The sequence below is a fragment of the Cibotium barometz genome, chromosome 44 (genome assembly GCF_041138505.1).
Source record: "Cibotium barometz isolate CiBa-2024 chromosome 44, ASM4113850v1, whole genome shotgun sequence".
Taxonomy (NCBI): domain Eukaryota; kingdom Viridiplantae; phylum Streptophyta; class Polypodiopsida; order Cyatheales; family Cibotiaceae; genus Cibotium; species Cibotium barometz.
The window spans coordinates 38,519,822-38,545,676 of NC_141089.1; the positions used below are offsets into that span (position 1 = coordinate 38,519,822).

The following is a 25,855-nucleotide window of genomic DNA, read 5'->3' on the forward strand; positions in this document are numbered from 1 at the left end:
AAAGAAGTAAGCCAAGGTAAGGTAAACATTCATTTTATAATTTATAATTAAATAAGGTATAAAATAGCTTACGTTATTGAGCATACAAATTTATCTACTGAAAATCGGTGTGATTAGGAAGCCTAAGGTTATAATTGAATAAGAAATCCTAAGGTTATAATTTATAATTGAATAAGAAAGCCTAAGGTTATAAAAATAGCTTACTTTACTTAACATACAAGTCTATCTACTCAAAATAGGTTATAATTTATAATTGAATAAGAAGCCTAAGGTTATAAAAATAGCTTACTTTACTAAACATACAAGTCTATCTACTCAAAGTAGGTGTGAATCTTTAACCATGTACATGTGTACAACCTTTAAAATAAAATCAAATATCTCAAAGATCTGCACTTACATCAACTATACCAACCAATTAATAAATTAATTGATAAAAAATACAAATAACTATATGAAACTCAATAAATCAAGACTATGCAACCCATACTCTTACACATGTATAGAATCACCCATGTGCGTGCAAAGTAAGCTACTATTACCCAGATTTAAAAAGGAGTCCCAATCTAAACTTGTCTAGGAGAATTCATACATAATGAGAACATGGGAATACTAAATTCCATGAATTTACTCCTCATAACTAGTTGTTTGGGAGTCAAAGACCCTCAATATTAAAATGCATAAAAGTTGATAGATTAGAGATAAAAACATGATATTGGGTCCAATTTGTCCCCACACACAAGAGTGAGCCCACGCTTCCTCTTGGTATATGCTTGCTTTATTAAACGTGCAAGTCTATCCACTCAAAATAGGTATGAACCTTTAACCATATAAATGTGTACAACCTTTGTAATAAAATCAAATGTTCATAAGGAAGCTTTCATATATCCAAAGAAATCTTTCCAATGGCCAAGCTCATAACCCTTGAGGTCTCCAAGCTCTATAACTCCTTGAGAAGCAATTCCACCGCGTCTCCCGCGAGCGTTGTCACACTGCCGCGTTGCACTACGGGTACTCGTCCCTCCTCTCACCTCACTTCACTCACACACAATCACTAGCATACATTAGGGAGAGAGATTCAATTGCACAATGGGAGAGTATGTTGTATTATGAGGAAAATTCACTTATATACATGGCCATAAGTGTTCACACTCACTTAAACTATGGCCAGCTGGTCACTTTAGGCTCATAAGAGGCCTAATGCTATTACAATGACTACTCTCATAATATTTGTAGCTTTGGACACTATTGCTTTATATCTTGAATGTATGACCCTTTGGTGTATCTACCATGAATCCTTGATGTAAGATAATGGTGGTAGCTCTTGTTAATCCTAGAATTGGATTGACACTCGTTGCCTGACGTCAGTGGATCAAACATTAATGCACTCCTTATGTCATCATTTTACATATGAGAGCCACAAGCTCAAACCCTCTAAAACTAAGTATACCACTTATGATAAAGAACTTCTTACTATTGTTCATGCACTTCGTATGTGGAAACACTATTTGATGAGTTGTGAGTTTTTGATTAAAATTGATCAACAAAGTATATGACATCTACTTACCCAACCTTTGATTTCTAATCATCACATTAAATGGTCCTCCTTCATGCAAAGTTTTCATCCTCTCATTCAATATCTACCAGGTAAAGAAAATGTTATCGTCAAACAACTGATGCATTGAGTAGATGCCCTTCCATTACAAATATTTCTATTCTTGATATAAAAAAATGTAAAGAAACACCTTGCCATTAAATTAGCTCCTTGATTTTATGCCGCATTTAATATTCTCACAAAGATTAATGACAATACTTTTCGTTTGGATATTTCATCCCATTAGCATATTCATAACTCTTTTCGCATTAGTTTATTGAGACCTTTCTTCCCACATATCCAATCTATGCTTGAAGAAGATTCTAAGATGATTCTAAAATTATTTTATACCATGAGCACCAGGAGTAGACAATAACAAGAAGAGGAAATATTTATCACATATATTTAGTGAAATATATAAAGGCCACCCTATTGAAGAGGCTCAATGGCTTCCTAATCATGCCCTCGCTGCCTATTCATCCTTGATTGCATCTTATATTCATACTCGCCCATGATTTTGTGACAATTGTGAATAGTTGCTTCTTACCCCCCCCCCCCCCCCCCCGAGGCATGTTATGAGAAGTAAATTCATGGAATTTAATATTCTCACATTTCTTATTATTTATGAATTCTCCTATATAGGTTTAGATTAGAACGCCTTTCTAAATCCGAGCAATAGTAGCTTGCTTTGTACGTATGTAGGTGATTTCATACATGCATGAGAATATGCATTGCATCATCTTGATTTATTAAGTTTCGTATGATTATTTATATTTTTATCAATTAATTTATTAATTGATTGGTATAGTTAATGTAAGTATAGATCCTTAGGTTAGATATAATAGAGGCTAGTTGGTGGTGGTTAGGAAGATTTTGAGACACTTGACTTCTGGTGTGTCGATGGATTATTACTTATTTTTGTGCAATGCCACATGCCATTTATTCTAATTTGGGTAACGTTCATATTTATTGACAGCGAATATTTGTTTTAAAATACATGAAAGCTTATTTATAGACATTTGATTTTATTACAAAGGCTATACACATTTATATGGTTAAAGTTCGTACCTATTTTGAGCAAATAGACTTGTACGTTCAATAAAGCAAGCTATTTTTGCTTAAAGTTAACATATTTGTAAAAGTGAAAGCTATTTTGAGTCCCACAAGCTATTTCAAGTTAATATGATTAAAATACACCAAGAGGAAGCATGGGCTCATCTTGTGTGGAGGCAAATTGGACCCAATATCATGATTTTTATCTCTACTCTATTTTTTAATGTAATTTAATATTGAAGGGTCTTTGTTTCCCAACACACATAGTGAATGGTCTTTGTAATTTAATATTGAAGGGTCTTTGTCTCCCGACATATATAGTGATGTATGTGGTCCCACGAGGACATCATTGATCGAGAATATCTCTTGTAACTTTAATTGGTGACCACTCCAGGCACACTTGGGTATCTTAGAGGTTTTAACATGCTTTAGACACTTTATTTCTATGGCTAAAAATGTGTTTACGTGTAAAGTTAGCATCCTTTGTACAGATCAAGAGGGGGGGGGAGAGTATATGTCAAAGAAGTTTCATGTATATATGGCTAAAAAACCATAACAGATGCCTCACCAAGGCCTTGTGATTTGTGTGTTTCTGGTCTTGCTTATGCTCTTGTGCCTAAGAAACAATGCAATAAGCTGGATGATAAGGCAATGAAATGCATTTTTGTAGTATACAGCTTAGAAAGAAAAGGGTATAGACTCTACCATTTGGCCACAAAGTGGGTTTTGGTGAGTAAAGATGTCTTTATTGAGAACTTAGTTCAACCCATGCTTTTATGTAAAAAACACATGACATATTTGATACACTCCTACCTTTGTAGAATACCGGCGGGTAGACATATGTGGAGCAAATGAATGCTAAAAAAGGTGTTATAAATAAGGCCATAATTGTTGAAAATCAACTCAAATTTTAGCCCACATATCAGCCTATTGATGAAGCAATTATGGATAATTCAGTGGGTGAGGAAAGGGCAGCCATGCAGGCACCAAGAGTATGCCAAAATGGCTAGTGCAAGCATTAGGATAGCAAATTAGCTACTCATTTACATAGCAGGACACGTGTAGGATGCATCTTATATGACTTAATTCTTAAAAATGACATTATTTTGCATATTTACCTGATGGTAAAAAGGCCATTAGTATGAACTTTTCACTGATGTGTGGACGGACTAATAATGGGCCGAGGTGCTTTTTCCCTCTTTAGGAGGTTTTTTCCCTCGAGCGTATGTACACACTCTTATGAGAGTCTAACTGACCTTAACATGTCACTTCACTTGTACCTTCACTCGTTCTCATCAATTTACTTTGAGTGTTATGCTTCCATCTATCTCTCCTTGCTTGCTGCATGTAAGTGTGTGTTGCTACTTTGATCTCTACTCCAACAACTATCATCTTAGTAGCACAAGTGAAAGTTGTATCATAATCTTTTCTATTGTTGCTTTATGCTTTTAAGTAGTATCATGTGCATAGTACCTTCTTTGCAGTGTTTTCACTTAAGTATCATTCTTAATGCGAGAATCATATTATTTTATTGTACATCAACCTTTATAGTCCTAATCTTCTCCTCTCAATGATTGCATTTCTAATGCTAAAATGTAAATTCTTTTACTTATGCTTTATTAGCTCACAATAATGTGTGAAGTTACACCCTGTAGCAAAACATTAAGCCCCTTGTTTGTTTTTTATAATATCTACCAAACCCCTAAGCTTGCCTTGCAACAACAACATTAAACCCTCAACTTGTGGTTTCATTATATCCTCTCACTTTGACATCTCTCCTTGCAATGACATCATACTGAACAAAACCAAGTGTCGCTAACAAAACATTCATTAGCTTAAATGAAATCCTCATATATAAAAGAGGAACATGGTTGTCAAATACAAAGTAAATATATAACTTTACTCATAGCTTAATACCCTTAATTTAACTTTCTATGTTTTTATTTTTTGTGCTTTTATCTAAATAAAAAAGTATTATCCTAAGCACATTTTTGTGTGATCATGTGACTTATCTTGTTTGAATTTTTTATCTTTTTGTGATTGAGCTTTTCTTTGCAATGCTCATATTTTATATTTGAATGTTGCATTCCACATGGCTTTTCCATCATGTTGGTCAATGGTATTTATTAATTGATTAGTTGATCTTGTCATCATTAAGGGTTTATGCGTGATAGGTCATTATCAAACCCAATTGACCCATGCTACATGACAAATGGCAATTGTTGTCGCTAGGAGTTGTTTTTGGGCACACAAAAGTGAGGTTAAGGCCTGCCATGCTGAGTTTACATATGTTTTTATGACAAAATATTGTTGGCCTTGTTAACACATGTCCATCATGTAGCTGTGAATGTGAGCTCACTACTTTGTGGTTTCATGTAAAATGAGAGAAGTGTGCAAGTGTTGGACACGATGCACCGCAAGCGTGTGAACAACCCCTTGGGTGCAAGTGGTGGGTTCAATACAGGACAAGCGTGTGAACAACCCCTTGGGGCCTACATGATCTTAAGAAGGATGGAGAAGCATTGTAAATTGTGGCTGAAAATTGTGCCATGGAGGAGAGGTAGGAGGCTAGCACTCTACCTTCTGGTGGGGTAAAGGTTTGGAACTTGTCTCGAATGCTCGCCCTTTCTACCTCAAATTATTGCTAGCAGCCAGTCAGTAATAGGATCATTTGATCACAATTGGAGACCTTGCCCTCAGCACTGGGTATGGCTTATGGGGATGCATTGTTTGCATCATCAGCTACGCCCTGTGCTGCCATAACCACCTCTGATCAGAACTCCGCCATATCTATCAAGGTAATCACTTCCAGCAGCAACAGCAGCTCATGGCTTGGAGGGAAACAAGGAAACATATATGCAGGCCATGTAGGCCCCACGTATGCAGGTCATGCGGGTCATCTCCCACCATGTGGAGGTCTTCACTCTTTCTACCGAAAGACCTCCACTGCACAGGCAAAGATAAAGAAAAGCGCACTGTTAGTGGCTTCTGCTTCTGCCTCTGATCTTTCTGAAGGTCGGCCTGGTCGCTTCTACTTCAACATCACAGGCTTCCCCTTTCCGCTTGGCCCTTTCCTGGAACGGCGCACCATTCGCAAAGAGGTATTTTGCTGTTTGTCTTCTGGTCTAATGAGATTTTTTCTTCAATCCTAAAGTGATTACACACATGCGTCCATCATCTTTGTATCATTGGACAACTTAATGCATGTATGCATGCATGCATGCTCACCTTTCCTTGTACATATGTTTGTATGTAGGTATTCACGTATGTATGCTTGTATGTATATATAATGCTTTCTATGTATGTGTGTACAACTTTACAAGGAAATGAGTGAAAGTATCATGTAGACTACGAAGAGCGCTGAGACTAGTATTTCTTTGACTTGATGCTCAACCATGCAGCGTATGATCAGCCTCTTGGTGTGATTGTGGGTGGAAGGATGATCTTTGAACAAGCATTTTCAAAGAGCAAAATAAATGGGACATGGATGAGGGTGATGACCCTTCGTATGCAACTTCATCGACATTTACCCTATCTAGACACACTTAGCTCAATTAAATGACCAATAGCCTCCCAAGGTCTTCTAGACCTTACAAATGTGCACCTCAAGTATCTAACACTCATGTAGGTGCAAATCTAGATTATTTTTCTGATCAACAATCGAGCATTTGCTATGTCATGGCACATCTAAAGTAATATTTTAGGACAAGTTTATCATGCATTTGTGTGTATAAGCATGTAAGCCGTTGACTTCATGGTATTTATGTGGCATAGGCTAGGCACTGGGACATCTCTAGGGGCTACAACAGGCATTTTTGTGTATTCCAATTCAAACAAAAAAAAGCTTCTGATCACCTTGCTTATCAGATTTGGTTAATGCTGTATGCAATGACATTCCTACCTATACGGTCATGGCCAAACTAGAATTATGAATATGGTCTGAATCACATTGAAAGATAAGATCAGTACACACTAGTTATTTTTTAAAATATAGGCTGATTGGAGCTCTTGTTTTTAGGTTGATAAGGGAAGGATTTGGACTTTTGAACAAGAACAAGCTCTTGGCTTTAGTAGTGTGACCACCAACATACGCATGACAGTTGTAAAGCTCAAGATGGGTGGTTTGTGGGTTCATGCCCCCATTGCTCCAACCAGAGAATGCATTCAGGTATGTCTCAAGCAGTTATAACAGCTGGCCGATGCTTGTTCTCAGGGAAAGAGCACATGTGTGAATTGCTTCAAAATGAAGCCCATCAATAGCTAGTAGTCTGCTCAGATTTTTATTTATTTATTTATTTTTTTTTTTTGGGGGGAGGGGTGTTGTTTCATAGCTTGAAAGCGAATATGGCTATAGACCAATGTAGGAGGCGAATTGATCATGTATTGGACTAAATGTGGGTTTATTGGTGTTTTGGAGGGTGCCAGCTTTTGAATGAACTGGAGGCTCCTGTGCAGTATATTGTTCTACCTACCTTTGCATACGAGCATAAAATTTTTGTGGGTCCTTTCTCGAGAAAGTTTCCAAAGGCACAGACTTGGGTGGCCCCACGGCAGTGGAGTTGGCCCCTCAATCTGCCTCTTGAGTTCTTTGGCATATTTTTTGCTAAGGTATTGCGGGATATGGACAAATCAGCACCATGGGCAGATGAAATCGATCAAAAGATTCTGAGCTCACCAGAAGTTGGTAAATGGAGTTGTCGTCACCCTTTTATATTCCAGTACATGAGCTTTATCCAGCCACTGGCTGGGCAAGTAGCGTATTTTTCAAATCACTTACTAAGTTGGCCTCTGTTTTGTAAGGGATTGGGCCATATGTGGAGGTTGCGTTTTACCACAAGCCGTCTCGCACTTTGCTGGTAACTGATGCCGTCATATATGTACCTGAGAAGCCACCAGAGGTAGTAAGCAAAGTGGCTCTCTTAGAGGCGGCCAAGAATGGCCTTGCAGTTAAAATTCTAAGCAAGGGGAAAGAAGTTCCTGATGAACCCATCATTGACAATGAGAAAACTAGACAAAGAGGTACAAGAAAGCCTTCGCAAGTCATGCAATTTAATGCAATAAACAAATATTTTCTATCAAGGGCTTATGTCTTCAAAACATCCTTGTAGGGTGGGAAAGGATGGTACTTCAAATTTTGTTCCTAGGTCCATCGGACCTGCTGGAACCCAAAAGGTCATTTGCCCAAATGTCTCGGAAACTTATCGTGTCTCCTATTATCAAGACTCTTGTTTTCAGCAAAGTGCCAGAGAAGGTGAGCTCTATGGCGTTTCTCTATTGTTTTAGATGTAGGTAATTGTGCTGTATTTTTAAAAAAATCCACCAAGCCTTCTTCTTTTGGAAAGTGAGGCAACTCTTCAATATATCTTTTTTGGGGATAATAAAACAAATTATTAGAAGCAACTTTATGAAAACAATGCTGAACTGAGCTGAGCTGGTGTCACGACCCTGTGAATTTGTACAGCGTATCTGAACTCTAGGTATTATTTTGAAGTTTCCCTTTTATAACCCCATGTGGGGGGGGATAAATGTTAGGAGGGGACAAAGGTTTTAAACCAAAGGAATACTTTTTGGGGAGAATCGTGGCTTTGGGGAGTCATGCTATTATTGGCAAAAGGGCTTCTTTTGGAGGAGTCGGGCAGCAGCCAGGACGACGCTTTTTGCCCTCACGCTTTTTTCTGCATTGGAAAAGACTGACGGGCTGGGCTGAACTGCAGGTTTCTCTCTCTCTCTCTCTCTCTCTCTCTCTCTCTCTCTCTCTCTCGGTGGTGCTCTCTCTCTCCCATTGTAACTTAAACTCTTAAGAGTCTTAAGAGTTCATTTTGAGTTATTTTTTTTCAGTTTTATGCCTCTTTGGCATCGATTCCCAGAGTGGAATGTAAATGGATGTACCTGATCTGTCCCATAGGTCGGATTCGGCCTCCCGTGGACGTTAATATAACTTTCTTTCTTTCTTTCTTTCTCTCTCTATTGGTGGTGAGAGGTGTCTGCAGAAGAGGAAGCACTCAGCACTCTTTCTCCTTCTTGGCAAGCCAGAGGGCTGGTTGCAGAAAACAAATACAGGCAGCCAGCTATTGAACTGCAGGTGGTTGAAAGAGGGGAAGCGTACGATTGCAGGCTGTCTTCTCTCTTTCTCTCTTCGCAAGTGGCAGGCTGCAGGGTTCTTTCATGCATAGGCGCACAGAGGCCTACAGGAGGCGGATAGAGCAGGTGCAGCATTTTCTCACGCCTTCTCTCCCTTGGAAGGAGGCACAGGGCTGTAGCCTTTCTTTTCTCTCTCTCTCTCTCTCTCTCTCTCTCTCTCTCTCTCGATCGGTCTTGGTGAAGATGGAGATTGAGGCAAGGATGATGGCTGCTCTGGTCACACGCTTGCAAGCCTAAGGAGTGCATAGCTTCTTTTTCTTTTTGTCATAGGACTGTTCGGGGGTTCTTCTCTCGGTTCCTTGTGAGAGGAGGAATTTGCAGCCCAAGAGGGCAGAAATAGGAGCAACAATTGAATGTTTCAAGAAGGGTTCATGGACTGTTTCATGGCTGTGTTTTTGGCTACGTGCATGGGCAAATTGACTGTGTTTACAGGGCCTCATGAATGTACTATCTTGGCTGATTAGAGGTAAATAACAGTGGTGTTTTGGGGCACAGGGCTGTGTGAAACCTCTATGCTAAGAGGTCGAGAGTACTGGCAGTTTGGACATGCATATGTATGAGTATGAATGGTCATGATGTATTTAGTTAAACTCTTCTATTGAATTGAATAAAGAAATACCGAAAGGGGTGCCAAGCTTTGGGGCCAGCAGGTGTCGTTCTTTTTGTGTAGGAGCACTCTAGCTCCTTTTTTATCTGTCTTTTTGCTCGATTACAATTGTGTTTGGGTGACTGCAAGTCTACCGCACTTTGGTTTCTACCAGAGACCGGTTTCAAGGTTCCGTTGCCGGGACCATCACCAACTTTCTTAAAAGGGGTGAGCTCGTGGTTGTCTCGAGGAAAGTCGATGCTGAAAATCTCAGCAAGATGTCAGACTATTAAGATGACTATGACTATGATGATGAGGAAGAGCAGGAGACCGCTCCTGAGAGGACTGAATTTGAGGATGTACTCGCAGGAGAACAGGTTGCAGAAGATGCACGTTATGAGGATGTAAGGCAGCCAAAAGATATGCCAAGTAAAGAGGAAGATGATGCCCAATTCAAAGCCCGTTTGGCAGGGGCAGTGGATGTGCTTATGCAGCTCACACAAAGTGAGAAGTTTGCTGAATTTATGAGGGCCCCTTCTGAGCCTAAGAAGAAGAAGAAGAAGGTGCATTCTAGGAAACCACCTCAGGGCAATAGTGGTGCCTTCCCACAGGATCTTGCTTTTGGACAGTTTTCCAACATGTAGAACACTTATGGTGCAAACCCACAAAGTTCCTTTTTTGGGCAGCCACCTATTCCGCAGCAATCGATGCATCCAGGCTATTTTGGCAGTGGTTCTGTGTTCCAATCTATGACCGGGGGTTACCCTCAAGGAGGCATGGGAATGCAAGGAAATTTTGGAGCTAATTTTTAGCTTGGCATGCAAGGCAACATGTATGGTGGTATGCAGCCCGGAATGCAAGGAATATGTATGGGGCATGCAGTCCGGAATGCAAGGAAACATGTATGGGGGTATGCAGCCTGGTATGCATAGTGGTATGTTTGGAAACATGGGAGGATCAGCAGGATTGCATGGTATGCAAGGTGTGGGAATTGGCAATGTTGACCCTAGTATGGGCATGAATGCAGGGGTTAGCAATCTTGTGAAGCCACTTCCTTACGATAATCTAACGCCTATGGGTAAGGCGAAGGATTATAAGGAAGGGGAGCTGCGGTGAAATTTGACACATTTAGTGGAGTCAAAGACAGGCTCAAGGCTCTTACCTTTTAACAGCAGTTTGATGTTGCTTTTTTTGGTGGAAATTACACGGAATCCTCGAAAGTGAGAAAAGCTGCGACTTTTCTCAAGGGCAATGCATTACAGTGGTGATCCACTCTTCTTTTGCAGGGCATAGCACCATCTACTTGGGTTCAGTTTAAACAGGTGTTCTCTTCTGTGTGGCTCACATCTACATTTGAGGTGGATGTAATGACAGCATGGCATAAGTTGGATGCATCTAAATGTGAGAATCTTAAGGATTACAACAAGAAGTTTTGGGAAGCTTTACTCCCAGTTACTTCTTATCGTGCAATGCCACTGTCTGAGTAGGTTGAGAAGTATTGTTGTGGGTTGCCCACGGAGGTGCATGACTATTGCATTAATACTGGAGTAACAAATATGTCGCAGATGATAGAGAATGCCATGACGGCAAATGCGTTACTCATTGGGGTTTCAACTAGATTTAAGGATAGCAAAAGCACTAGCAAGAAAACTGAGAAGTCAAGGCATGCATCTCGGGATGCAACAGTGCCTGCAGAGAAGCGGCGTAAGATGTTACCAATGCCCAAGAGAACTCCTGAGGAGAAGCAAGCTTGGTTGGATGCCAAGAAATGCTTTTTCTGTACCGAAGAGGGACATATGTCTCTCAATTGTCCCAAGTGTAAGTCCAACAAGGACTCTGACACTAAAGGGGAGCCCAAGTCTAAGAAAGCAAAGCCTTTTGTAGGGTTGGTTCCTGATCTTGTTGGGGAACAGCCAAGTGGTGGGGAGACTGAGTTGTGTAGAGCATGGGGCAAAGTCAAAGATCACAATGCTTTGATTTTCTTTGACACAGGTGCTAGAGCCAACTTTATCTTACCAAATTTATTTGGCAGATTGGGGATCCGTGCAGAGGAGATGGGGCCTTTGTATGAGGCTAATATGGCTTGTCTTGGGTATGCAGAACCCGTTACTCCTATCATTGGAAAGCTGAGGCTTCATGTGCAGGGTTATGTGGACAGTGAGGAATTCTATATCATGCCACTTGATGGGTGTGATGTTTTGTTGGGTATGCCATGGTGTCATAGAGTACATGCGGTGGTGGATATGTACAACATGAAGATTACTCATAGAGAGAAAGAGCACATTTTGGATGTAAAGCTTAAAGGGGAATCTGTTCCTATTGTATCAACTTCGACCATTTCATCAATAACAAAAAAGCATATTTTTGCGTACTTGGTTTTTGTAAAGGATGCAAAAGATGATGAATCTCAATTTAATTTGTCTATGTTAGACAAAGACAGGACTAATTTCCTACGTGAGTAGCAAGATTGCTTTTTTGAGTCATTGCCAGGAACTTTCTTCGGAAAGGCCAGAAGATCATGCTATTGATCTTATTCCGGGGAGTACTCCACCAAATAGACCGTCATACCGTGGTAGTGCAGCCCAACAAGAGGAAATTATGAGCTTGGTACAGGAATTGTTGAAAAAGGGGTTGATTCAGCCTAGCCCATCACCCTTTTGCTCGCCTGTGCTCTTAGTGCAAAAGAAAGACGGTTCTTGGCACGTGTGTATAGATTACAGGGCGCTAAATAAGAACACCATTAAGAATCGATTACCTATTTTGAGGATCGATGACATATTGAACTGCTCACAGGGCTCCACAGTCTTTAGTCGGATAGACTTGAAAAGCAGGTATCATCAGATACGCATTAGACTCGAGGATGTGCATAAGACAGCATTTTGGACCACCTTTGGGCTATATGAGTTCTTGGTCATGCCCTTTGGCTTGACAAATGCTCTTGCCACCTTTAACAGGATGATGGACAAGATTTTCTGGCCTCATAGAGTGTTTGTGGGCACATTCTTTGATGACATGATTGTGCATTCACGCTTAGAGGAGCATAGGGAGCATTTGGCCACAGTGTTTGAAGAACTCCGGAAGCATAGGTTGGTCATAAATGGCAAGAAGAGTGAGTTCTTCTTGGAAGAAACACTTCTTGGGGCATATCATGTCTAAAGATGGAGTCCGTATGGATCCTTCGAAAGTGGAAGCAATTCTCAATTGGCTAGATTTAAAGACCGTGCATGATGTACGCAACTTTTTGGGATTGTGTTCCTATTACAGACGGTAATACAGTATTTTGCTGAGATTGCTTCGTCCCTTCATGCCTTAACAAAGAAGGGGACTCCGTTTCGATGGGTTGATCGGGAAATTGCAGCCTTTAAAAAGCTTACTTCGGATCCCGTATTGGTACTACCGGATCTCTGAAAAGCTTTTGTTGTCCATTGTGATGCATGTGGGAACATCATTGGGGCAGTTCTCATGCAGCAAGGACATGTGATAGTCTATGAGAGTCGTATATTACAGAATGCCGAGAAGCATTTACAGGTCTATGAGAAAGAGATGTTGGTTGTAATTCATGCTCTTTCTACATGGAAACACTATTTGCTTGGGGCTGATTTCACTGTGCAGACAGATCATCAGACCTTGCGTTATTTCCTCACGCAAACTAAACTTTCTGAGAAGCATATGAGATGTGCCAACTTTTTGTCTATGTTCCACTTTCAGATTGTACATGTGGAAGGCAAAAAGAATGTTGTGGCAGATGCTTTGTCACGCAAGCCACAGGTCTCAGCAGTTTCACTTGCTTATCATCATGAGCTTGATGAGATGAAAGAGCAGTAGGCGCAGGATGAGGATCTGGCAGGGTCTATGATCAGATGTCTGAGGGTCAGCGGCATGATCATTATACTCTCAGGGATGGCTTCTTGTTGATGCATGGTAGACTGTGTGTTACCAGGCAGCTACGAGTCAAGGTTATGATTGAAAGTCATGCTCCACCGTATGCAGGCATAGGGGCATTGAGGCCACGGTAAAGGCAGTTGAGGCTTTCTTTTATTGGCCAACCTTGAGAAGAGTTGAGAATAGATGTTGATGCTTTTGTTAGGCAATGCATCGTATGTCAGAAGGTGAAGTTTGACTGTCAAAAGACACCAGGGTTACTTCAGCCTTTACCTATTCTAGATAGACCATGGGAGAGCATTGCCATGGATTTTATATTTGATCTTCCGAGGACACAAACGGGGAATGATGGCACGTGGACTATCATATGCTGGTTTAGTAAGCAAGCTCATTTAATTCCCGTGCGTAAGAAGATCAAAGTTCATCACATGGTGAAGTTGTTCATGAACATCTTCAAGTATCATGGCATGCATTCGTCTATCATTAGTGACCGTGATCCACGGATGACGAGTTTATTTTAGAGAGGATTGTTTGACAACATGGGTACAACTCTCAATTTTTCATCATCGTTTCATCCACAGACAGATGGGCAGTTGGAAGAGGCTAATTCCACAGTGTTAGATCTTCTCAAGTTCTATGTGTCAGAGCACAAGCAACAATGGGAAAAGTATCTTCCTTTAGTGGAGTTCGTTTATAACAACACCATCCATACCTCGACGGGCAAGGCGCCTTTTGAGATTGTGGAAGGAGGGAAGAAGGTACCACCCATTTTGCACACAAAGGATAAGATCTTTCAGGCTGACCAGTATGTGGAGAACATGGATGAAGCTTATAGGAGAGATAAGTTGGCACTCCAAAGAACTTAACAAAAGCAAAAGAAGGCAGTAGACTGTCACAGGGGTGCATTAGAGTTTGCATTGGGTGATTGGGTTCTTTTGCGATTTGAGAAAGCTAGGCTCAAGAAGATGAAGGGTAAAGAGCGCTTATTCCCTAAGTTGAGCATGTGCTACTATGGACCTTTTTAGGTATTGGAAAAGATCGGTGAGGTGGCATATTGTTTGAAGCTACTAGATCACTAGAGGATTTTGAAAGAATGGTTGTAAATCAGAAAAACAGCAAATAGATCTTGCAAAGAAGCACACGTGCAAAAGAACTAAAGTAGAAAACTTGTTATCTGCTGAAGTAGAGCACGAGGGCTGCCTGTAGGTGCATACAACCAACATCAATGGCTGAATAATGAAGTGCTAATGATGCTAACCCAAGCCACCTATTTATAGGTTGGACTGCAAAAAATACTAGAATAATGTCTAAAAAATAGACAAAAATAGCAGAAAAATATCTAAAATAAGATGAATGCATGGCCTCATAAATCTGGCGAGATACAGCATGAAATATGCACATATATGCCCAATCTGGAGATGATAATGCCAACACCTCCTCTTCAGCGCCAGATGGGTGGACCAACTCCAGCACGCTGAAGAAAGACCTCCAAAGAAGCTCGAGGGAGTGGTTTGGTGAAGAGGTCAGCAAGATTGTCCTGAGTTGAACAATACTCAAGTCGAAGAAGACCAAGCTCAATCCAATTTTGAACAAAATGATAGTGAACCTCAATGTGTTTGGAGCGGCCACGTATCACAGGATTATGAGCTTAAGCAATGGCACTCTGAGAATCCGAGAAGATGACAACAAGGGAATCATCTGCACAACATAAATGCTCCAAAATTTGATGTATCCATAATGCCTCAGTTGCGGAGAGAAGATAGGATTTGTACTCAGCCTCGGTAGAAGAAGCAGCAACTGTCCTCTGCTTTTGAGATTTCCAAGAGAGAAATCCTGTACCAAGCATGAAACAATATCCCGTAGTAGATCTCCGAGTATCAATGCAACCAGCCTAATCAGCATCCGTAAAGCCCACCAAATAAGAACCACCAGAATAAGTGATGCCATAATCTGATGTGCCACGAAGATACCGAAGCACTCTCAAAGCTGCCTGCCAATGAGATCTCCGAGCTGCTGAAGAGAACTGGCTGAGTACGCTCATAGCATAAGAGAGATCCGGTCGGGTGTTGACAAGATAAAGCAAGGAGCCAACTAACTGTCGGTATTCTGTGGAATCCACCAAAGGTGTATCATCCTCCTTAGATAATTTCGCATTGGGATCCATAGGACAAGAGAGAGGAGAGCAATCTGTTAAACCATAAGTTACAAGCAACTTCTTCACATACTTCTCCTGGGAAATGAAGATGCAATCATTTCTCTGTGCCAAACCTCCAGACCAAGAAAATAATGAAGTAAGCCAAGGTCCATCATCTCAAACGTGAGGGAAAGTTGAGACTGAACCTGAGTGACCAACTCAATCTGTGAGCCTGCAAGAATGAGGTCATCAACATAAAGCACAATGATGCATATATCCCCATCAGAAAGAAGCACATAGAGGTTTGGATCTGAATATGATCTCTCAAAACCAAGAGATAACAAGAAAGCATCAATCTTTTGATACCAAGCGCGAGGTGCTTGTTTGAGACCATAAGGAGCTTTCTTCAACAAGTAAACATGGTCCTCATGTCCTTGAATCACAAAACCAAGAGGCTGCTCCACATAAACTTCCTCCTCTAAATCACCGTTCAGAAAGGTAGATTTAACATCCATCTGGAACACAGGCCATCTGAAACGAGCAGCCAGAGCCAAAACAATACGAATTGAAGTAAACCTGGCTGTAGGAGCAAATGTCTCATCAAAGTCCTCGCCGGCCTTTTGAGCATATCCACGAGCAACAAGACAGGCCTTGTACTTATCCAAAGTACCATGTGCATGAAACTTGACTTTGAAGATCCATTTGACACCGATGACTCATCGATGTAAAGGCCGTGGTACTAAATCCCATGTATGATTCCTCTCAATAGAGGACATCTCGGCTTCCATAGCCTGTCGCCACTGTGGTTGGGTAAGGGGAGATTCGGGCTCATCAATCGTCTGCTAAGTACTCATAAGAGCATAATTCACTGTGGGAGTGGGAACCCGAGAAGATCTCCTCAAACCGGATGAAGAAGTAGAGACCTAGTCATGCAACTGACGGTCAAAAAGGCCAGAATCTCGAAGTAATTGCTGGACCCAACGGGGTGGACCAGCCCTCCTCACAAATGTGGAAGAGGAAGTATCCGCAGCTGTAATGGACGCACCCGGGGCAGGGATGAAGATGGGACGTCCGAGTGTGTGGGAGATGATGTAGAGGCTGTCTAGACTGGCTGAGAAGTTCCGGAAGATGGTCCAGCAGTCTGTATGGGGCAGGGGCTGAAACAGTAGCAACAGCGGGCTGAATCGCTGCCGAAGTCATCGGAGGCACAGGGGGTGATGAAGTGCCTGATGTGAGCAAAGAAAATTCACCGATATCGGGCGGAAATGGATCAATATCCTCAGAAAACTGCATGGGTGAAGAGGAATCAAATCCAAAGAGGGTCTCATCAAAGCGAGCATCACGAGATATGATGATGTCCTCCAACGCAGGATCCCAAAAGCGGTATCCTTTCAACTTCGAACTATATCCCGTAAAGATCATCCTCTGCAACTTCGGGGAAAGTGTAGTCCTCTTTTGACTTGGCACATGTACAAACGCAACACAACCGAAAACTCGTAAGTGTGAGACGGAGGGCTTATGTCCAGAAAACGCCTCCTTTGGTGTCTTCCCATCGAGATAAACTGAGGTGTCGACCGCCTTTGTGAGAGAGCGATTGATGAGATAAACTGAGGTAGCCAGAGCGTCACCCCAGAAAGAGGGAGGAAGACTCGTATGATGCAAGAGGAATCGAGCCATCTCCTTCACTGTTCGGTTCTTCCGCTCCACTACTCCATTTTGCTGAGAAGTATAAGGAACAGTCGTCTGCCGCTGGATGCCTTTAGAAGTAAGAAACTCATCAAAAGGTTTAAACTCACCACCATTGTCAGTTTGTAAGAATGAAACTTTGCTTTGAGATTGGTTCTCAACCATTGGAAGCCAAGACCCGAAATTGGCAAATGCATCAGATTTGCGTGCCAAGAAACACACCCATACCTTCCGTGTGAAGTCATCCACCAAGAGCATATAATAACGGGCCCCGCCAAGGGACTCAACCTCCATAGGGCCAGCCAAGTCTGCATGGATCAACTCAAGTCTCCGAGTAGCAATATGTGTAGCCTCTTCTGGAAAGGACTCCCTGTGATGTTTCCCCATCATGCAAGATGAACAAATGTGTGGGAGAGCTCTCAACTCTAGAAGTCCACTAACAAGTTGCTTGGAATGAAGCTTTTGCAGAGCGGCAATAGGCACATGACCAAAACGTGAATGCCACAAAGAAGTATCTACAATAGAAACTAAGGCATGAGAGGAGATCTCCTTCTAGCTTTCACCCAAGATGTGTTGTGGGATACAAGAGCCTTGGTCCCTTATTTATACAAGTTTGGGGGAAAAAAGCACCCTTAGAAAAAATCTAATAGAAGAGCTTCTTTTTGGTTTTTTTCCAAAAACTATTATAATAGCTTTTCCCAAGAAACTTATTGAATGGTTCTTTTTTTCTCTCTTTTTTTTAATAAAAGAAAAAAAACACGACGAATAGCTTTTCGAAAAGAAATCCCTCGCTTTTTTTTTTCTTCTTTTTCGCGTTTGGACTGCCCGACGCTTGTCGCTTGCGTTTGCTTTTGCTTGTACGCGTGTCCATCTGCATGGCAGCCAACCGCCATTGCTATCACTTCTGCTGCGTGGCACCCACGCTTGCTACACAGCTTCGCTTCTTTCTCTTGTGCTTGGCTGCATTGCAGCGCTTGCCACGTGGCAGCCGGCTGCTTGCCCACGTGCAGTCCACCCTGCCAAGTCAGCCAGCCATGTCACCCCCTGCTGCAGCCAACCATCTACAAAGCACGCCTGCAGCTAGTCGACTCAACTGCAGTGCACCACGTCACGTGCTGTCACCAACTTGAACATTTCCCAGTATGAAAGGGGTCTGGTGGACTCCAGGATGTCTAAATATTTAGAAAGTACAAGCTTTGGGAATGGGGGATTATCCTAGAATACAAAGGACCACACTCCTAAAATTTAGGAGAGTTGCTATTTTTTGGCCCGACTCTGATAGAAATTTTGTTCGCGTCATTACATCTGGAATTGAGTAGATACCAAGAGTTGGCAAAGTGCCTATGACAGAATGTCTACTAGTTGGGATATTTTTAGAGGTAAAGATTATGGAAGGATCCATCTCTTAGATTGGGACATGCGGCAAGAAAGTGAACCAAAGTGAGACAAGTGGCCTGACACTTGTTAGAAAGTGGATCAAAGTGAGACAAGTGGCCTCACACTTGTCACTTCAGCTATTGTGTGGCTCTCCACTTGTCATTGTAGCCTTCTCTTGCCATTTTAGCTCATGGGAGGCCCAAATCTATAAATTGGAGCCCTCTCTCTTCATTAATAGAGGCTCTCTTGCTGCACAAAACTCTACCACCGTTGAAGGCTTCCCTAATGATGGCTACTCTCTTTCTCTCTCTCTTGAAGGCTGCCCATGAAGAATACCGGCTGTTGGGGACTGTTTTGGAGGCTTCCATCGCGAAGAAATACTGAAGGCAAGGGTATTTAATCATTTATTATGATTTCTAGCCATTGTACTTGTTGTACCAGCCTTTGTATCTGTTGTACCAGTCCTTGTACTTGTTGTACTTGCTGGACCACCCATTGTACCAGTTGTATCAGCTTTTGTACTTACTGTACCAACCACTGTACCTGTTGTACTAGTCACTGTACATGTTGTACCAGCATTTGTACTTGTTGTACCTATTGTACCAACCACCGTACCAGTTGTACCAACCACTGTACCAGCTATACCAACCATTGTACTTGCTGTATCGGCTGAATGGAGAGTTGTACTTGTTGTACCAGCTCTATTGTACGAAGACCCGTGGTTTTTGGGGAAGAATCATCAGTACCCACACGGAGGTATATGGATTATATTGTTGGCTCGGCATTTCTACAGTCTATGTTCCGGCTTGGTTGCCTCGTGTTGGGCTGTGTTATGGCATTTGTATATGGATAATCCGGCATCTCCCGTGGGGAGAGTAAGGCCCTCAAAGCTTGTACATGAAATTAGTCTCCTTGGGTATAAAATACTCCAAGGGGGGGGGGGGGGGGAGGGGGGTGTCGGCCCATTCCGGCCTTTATGTGGTGTCACACGTGCAAGCTCCATTTTCGCCAGTTGTGGATGTTTTGTCCAGTTTTTATGTTTTATGCAAAGTGATGATGGATATGTGTTAAGGCTGTGGCCATGTTTAAATGTTTTAATATGCATTGATGGTATCAACAAGTGTGTCAAAGACCCTAGTCCCCCGGGCACCCGCCGCGAGTCACATTGGTATCAGAGCATAGGCTTTCTTGGAAGCCGAGGTTTCCTTCTATCAATAAGAAAGAGAAAAGATCTCAAGTGGGGACCACACTTACCATCATTGCTATTAAGCATGGCCAGCAACTTGAGAGCCTATGAAGCAAGAGCATGAGCAATAGACAGCTTGGTCTAAGGATTTATGAATTCACAAAATTTATCTTGGAAGTATGGAGTTGACTTTATGTGCACACGTTTAGCACTCTTTTCATATGGATATTGAGAGAGAGAGAGAGAGAGAGAGAGAGAGAGAGAGAGAGAGAGAGAAATAGCCAGAGAAACCTGCTGTTCAGTCTAGCCCGCCAGTCTTTTCCAGTGCAGAGAAAAGCGTGGGAGCAAAAAAGCGTCCCCCTGCTGCCTGACTCCTCCAAAAGAAGCCCTTTTGCCAATAATAGCATGACTCCCCGAAGCCATGATTCTCCCCAAAAAGTATTCCTTTGGTTTAAAACCTTTGTCCCCTCCTAAGGTTTTTAAAACCTTTGTCCCCTCCTAACATTTATCCCCCCCACATGGGGTTATAAAAGGGAAACTTCAAAATAATACCTAGAGTCCTCTAGACCACAAGTGTGTGCACATTTAATAAATGTCCTGCACACTTGTGTCCTACAAACTGACCACCATGCCCAATGTTCGGATATGCTGTACAAATTCACAGGGTCGTGACATACCCCCCTCTTGAAAAATGGCAAGCGTCCTCGATTGCCTCCTGGTGATATAGCAAGACATCCAAAGTGGAACCACACTGATAGCGAAAGCTGCCCAATACAGTAAGATATCAGCCATGTGATCCAACTAAAAGTGAAAAGTACAATATGGCAAGATCAGCGTCCCAATCTCTCTAAGCCATACATATGTAGCAACATTCACTGCAAACCAATGGTGCAGTAATAGTCCAAGTTGTATACCACTGTGAACCATACATAACCATAACATCCAATGTGACTAATACACATATATCATAGAAGTCCCATAAGCAAATGTAATGTCATCTGTCAATACCTTCGGGTGAGACAAAAGTTGCACCAAGCGACCTCTAGATGACATGAATGCTCTAGACCTATGCTCTGCAAAACCTGAATGAGCCGTAGCAAGAGTCGGCTCCAACTCAAAGGCATCAAGATAAAGCTGCAATACCTGAGGTGAATCTCCTAAGTCACCCTCCTCCATCCACTTTGCATCCATCGGTGAATAGTTCTTGAACTTCACAAGATAGCGACGAGAAGCTTTACCTCGTACCTTTCTTTCCTTATGTGCCAATATCTGCTCGGGAATAAGAACCTCATCAAGTTCCTCAACTTCTGGCTGAGCCTCATCTGATACATCCTCACGCACATCCCCATGGAAAGGTCTAAGTAGACTCGCATGAAATGCATTGTGAATCTGTTGGCATTATCATCTCCAGATTGGGCATATATGTGCATATTTCACGCTGTATCTCGCCAGATTTATGAGGCCATGCATTCATCTTATTTTAGATATTTTTTTGCTATTTTGTCTATTTTTTAGACATTATTCTAGTATTTTTTGCATAGTCGGCCAGCCCACTGTTTATGCTGGCCGACCAGCTCTTGTCCAACCTATAAATAGGTGGCTTGGGTTAGCATCATTAGCACTTCATTATTCAGCCATTGATGTTGGTTGTATGCACCTACGGGCAGCCCTCGTGCTCTACTTCAGCAGATAACAAGTTTTCTACTTCAGTTCTTTTGCACGTGTGCTTCTTTGCAAGATCTATTTGCTGTTTTTCTGATTTCCAGCCATTCTTTCATGGTATCAGAGCCTAGTGTTGCAAAGGGACCTGCATTTTCTACATCTACTGCTGTAGGCAAAGATCCACCACATCTTCATCTACAAAGGAGCTGCGTTTTCTGCTGTGGACTTGCGTTTTCTATTGTGGACCTGCGTTTTCCATTGAGGAGCTGCGTTTTCTGTTGAGGACCTGCATTTTCCACAGAGGTGCTGCGTTTTCCACAAAGGCGTTGCGTTTTCAGCCTGAGATCTGCGTTTTCAGATCTCAGCCCCGTGTTTTGGTGCTACAACAGGGTTTTAACCCAAGGGAGTCATTTCTTACCTCTCCTATTTTGGTTTATAATAACAGGCCCCGCCAAGGGACTCAACCTCCATAGGGCCAGCCAAGTCTGCATGGATCAACTCAAGTATCCGAGTAGCTCTTATGTGTAGCCTCTTCTGGAAAGGACTCCCTGTGATGTTTCCCCATCATGCAAGAGGAACCAATGTGTGGGAGAGCTCTCAACTCTGGAAGTCCACTAACAAGTTGCTTGGAATGAAGCTTTTGCAGAGCGGCAATAGGCACATGACCAAAACGTGAATGCCACAAAGAAGTATCTACAATAGAAACTAAGGCACGGGAGGGAGAGAAAAGCTGATGAAGATGAGATTCCAAGGAAGAAATCTGAGAAGAGAAGTTGGTGATCTTGTAGAGGCCCTGATCCCAACCCCTTCCCATGTGCCATCCTATTCACCCCCTCAAGTGAGTGATTCCATGAAGCTGACTACTACCAACTACCATACTTGGTCGTTTTATACGCAATTGCTTCTTGAAGGAGCAGGTGTGTGGCCCTTTGTCACCACTTCTCACTTGGTGGATCCCGCGTTTCATGGAGTTCTGGATGCACGGGCCTGTCTCATCATCATCCATTCTATGACACCGTCTATCCAGGCACAATTCATATCTTCTTGGAGTGATGCCAGTCAGATGTGGAATGAGATTCAGAGGAGGTTCGGGAGAGTATCTTCCATGAAGATTGCTAAGTTGGAGGCACGGGCCTGTCTCATCATCATCCATTGTATGACACCATCTATCCAGGCACAATTCATATCTTCTTGGAGTGATGCCAGTCAGATGTGGATCTTGAGAAGATTACCATCAGTGACTCAGATAATATCATTGATAAGATTGGGGAATTCACAAGGATCAAAAGGCAGCTTGAGGAGTATGGGAGCTCGATCAACAACCCAATCCATAAACTGCTTGGCAAGCTGCCATTATCCTTTGACTCTTTCAAAGATCACATCTACTTCCGTGAGCCTCTACCCTCTTTTGAGGAAGTTGTGACTGACTTACATGACAAATGTTTATTGAGAGGCAAAGGGAAGACAAATCTGCTTTTGTTGCCCAAAGTAAGGGCAAGTTCAAAGGAGGCAAAGGAGGCAGCAACAAAAAAAGCGAGAAGGGCAAAAGCAAGGGTTCTAAGGAATCCAAAGGTTCCAAAGAAGAGGAGTGTGCCTATTGTGGCAGGCCTAGCCATACGGAGGCTCGCTGTTTTGCAAAGCGTAATGATTCCAAAGCCGCAAAAGCCAAGTACAAAGCCAAGGACACCTCCAAAGATGTTGACAAAGATTCCAAGGACAAAGGCAAGGATAAGGTTCCAGAGGAGGGCAATGCCAAAGTGGCATACATGGTAGTTACAGATTCTCCCGTTTCTTCACAGGATTCCTTCCTTGTGGTCACAGAGATCACTTCTGATGCAGAGGTGAGTGCCACACATGAAGAAATTGAGTGGATTGGTGATAGCGGTGCTTCGGCACATATGACCAAACATTCCCACATTATGGAGGATTACAAGCCACTTTCTTCTTCTGTACGCATTGGAGATGACTCCTCCTTACCTGTCCATGGAGTTGGTAACATTTCTTTTGGTTCCTCTGCTACTTTACATGATGTTTTACATGTGCCACGTATTTCGAAGAATTTGTTTTCAGTGAACATGGCTGCTCGGAAGGGACTTTGCATTTATTCCGATGATGAGGTGATTGAGGTTATTGATCAGAGGACTCTTACGGTTGTGGCTAATGGTGTTCATGATGAAGGCCTCTACAAGATCACCAACTTCTTTTCTTAGATTTCTTCCTTGGAATCTCATCTTCATCAGCTTTTCTCTCCCTCCACTTGGAGCAAGGGGATTTTTTCTTGGGAATTGTACAAGGGCTACACCGACTTCGAGTTATAAATAAATACCTGTGGGGGTGTCACGCTTTGGGGGCCGGGGCCAATTGGTCTTTTGTGGAGGAGCACTCTAGCTCCACTTATTTATTTTCTTCTTCTTCCAAATTTATTACTCCAGTTTGTAAAGCGATTAAAGTGTGATTAAGTGTATGTGCAGGTACAACAGGTACAATTGGTGTGCAGCAGGTACGGGTGGTATAAAGGACACAATTGCATGTACAAGTGCCGGTACAGAAGCAAGTACAACAGTGATGACGATTGGTATTGTGCTGATGATGTGGCGGCAGCAGCGGTTGATGTGGCATGACTAGACGGCTGAAGTGGTGCAACTGCACGGGCTTGTGAGGATTTACAAACAGATATGGCATCGCGAGGATGCACAAGAAACATCTGGGTGAACCTTGAGCTTTGATACCACTACTGGGTTAGGCTTAACCCTAGTGTGCAGGAAACGAGGGCAGAAAACAGGGGAGAGAGAGAGAGAAGAAGAAAGGAAGTTGTATTAACGTCTTCAAAAGGCCAAAATGACCTATGAAACCAAAAGGTTACATCATATCCACGAGGTACATCATCCTGGGTACAAAATAGTAATAAAGGAAGGTAACAAAAATCTAGAGCTATAAAATCTGATCTAGGTACATGAGCAGAGAGCTCTCATATCACCCTAATACATCCCTCATGGGCTGCTATGACATGGTGCTCAAGAGCAACCTATTGTTGAATGTATTAGAATGATAAGGTTGTGTGATCTCAACCACAAGTCCAAGGCATAATAATAAAATGCTGTCCATATGGTGTCTTTTCATGCTGGGTGGTAAGGGGAAAAAAACCCTTCAATATAGAAGGTAAGAAATGCCCCTTATAAGCCCATGTTCACACCTAGCACTACCACTAAGAGTTGATGTAAAGTATATGCGTGTGGAGCTTAACTTTTTTATTTCTTGTGATCTCAATATACTGCATATAAATAAGCATGCACACATATGTGCATACATGTATCAAAAAGAAAAGCATACTTAATTTACTTATCCCTGTTTAGGACTCGCACAGGTCATGTACTTAACATCCTTAACCACTATGCCCAAACCTCTCAATTTCTGCTTCATATGTGCCTTACTAAGGGATTAGGGTTTCCGACTGCAACCATAGTGTTAGTTGAGGATATTTCAACCAGCTTTAGTATGCAAAACTTAATCAATAGTTAGATCATGGATCATGTAGGAGGGACTAGCTAGTGCACCACCCAGCCGCAGCTCCCTACGTGAGTATCCCTGAGATTGAGGCTAGACAAATGCCTTGCCTAAATTGCTCACCCAAGCCTTGTTTCCCTTACCACCAGGACCAATTATCCTGATATAAGGCTTGAGCGAGACCAAGGCGTGATGCAAATCATGACTCCTTGGAAGGTGGGAGCTCCCATTAATGAGCCTGAACCTCACGTATATAGATGTTGGATGAGTGTGACTTTAAATCGAAGACCACATTAACTAGTAACTTGGGAATGCTCTCAGTTTCAAGTATCCTTCATCAGAGTGACTAACTTGCATTAGTCTAACTTTATAAGTAATGCGAGTCTAGTTATGTAATTTTGGGAATACATCATACCCCACACATGCATGAGTCGTATCATCTGGCAACTTAAACATTCCAATTGTTTTGAGGTAGTAAATGTCTTTTGAAGTTTCACACAGTTCCTGTCTATGGAGAAATATTTTTAGTAACAAAGTAACAAATATAACTAAGTGTATAATCTACACAGGTCAAGTTCTGGGTTGACAGCATTGTTTCCGATTGGCGTTTTAAGCGGATTATTCCTTGCCACTTTGCAGCACCTATAGCTGCCAGTCCATCCGACTTCAAAGCAGCCTTTGCCTTTCTTAATGAGTTTGTTAGTGAAGATAAGGGGGCTTTACCTGCTTTTCAGTTCTCTCTATCCACACTATTAGGGAAAGCAGCAAGTTACTTCCCGCCCGACGACATGAAGACGTTGTCGTCCCTAGATGAGTTTTTGGTTTCTGTTGGTGCTGTGAAGAAGACTGTTTCCAATAAGAGAAGATAAATCTCTCTCTCTCTCTCTCTCTCTCTCTCTCTCTAGTGTAAAGTACATGCTTGTGTTTTAAAGAGCAGTTGGCTCCAGTGTATGATATAACTGGCATGGCCAGAGATGCGATGTTAAACATTCCCAAGGCGCACATATATACAAGTTCCGCAAAAAACTGTCTTTTGGATATCATAGCTCAAAA

General features: G+C 42.2%; 1 protein-coding gene across 1 annotated transcript; it reads left to right on the forward strand.

Annotated features, from left to right (window-relative positions):
• Positions 1–5,167: 5,167 nt before the first annotated feature.
• Positions 5,168–25,855, forward strand: LOC147613259 (lysine-tRNA ligase). Its single transcript, XM_086782534.1, has 6 exons — positions 5,168–5,745; positions 6,663–6,812; positions 7,070–7,328; positions 7,445–7,663; positions 7,753–7,895; positions 25,372–25,855. The coding sequence occupies exons 1-6, from the start codon at positions 5,353–5,355 to the stop codon at positions 25,669–25,671; spliced, it is 1,464 nt and encodes a 487-aa protein (XP_086638660.1). The 5' UTR covers positions 5,168–5,352; the 3' UTR covers positions 25,672–25,855.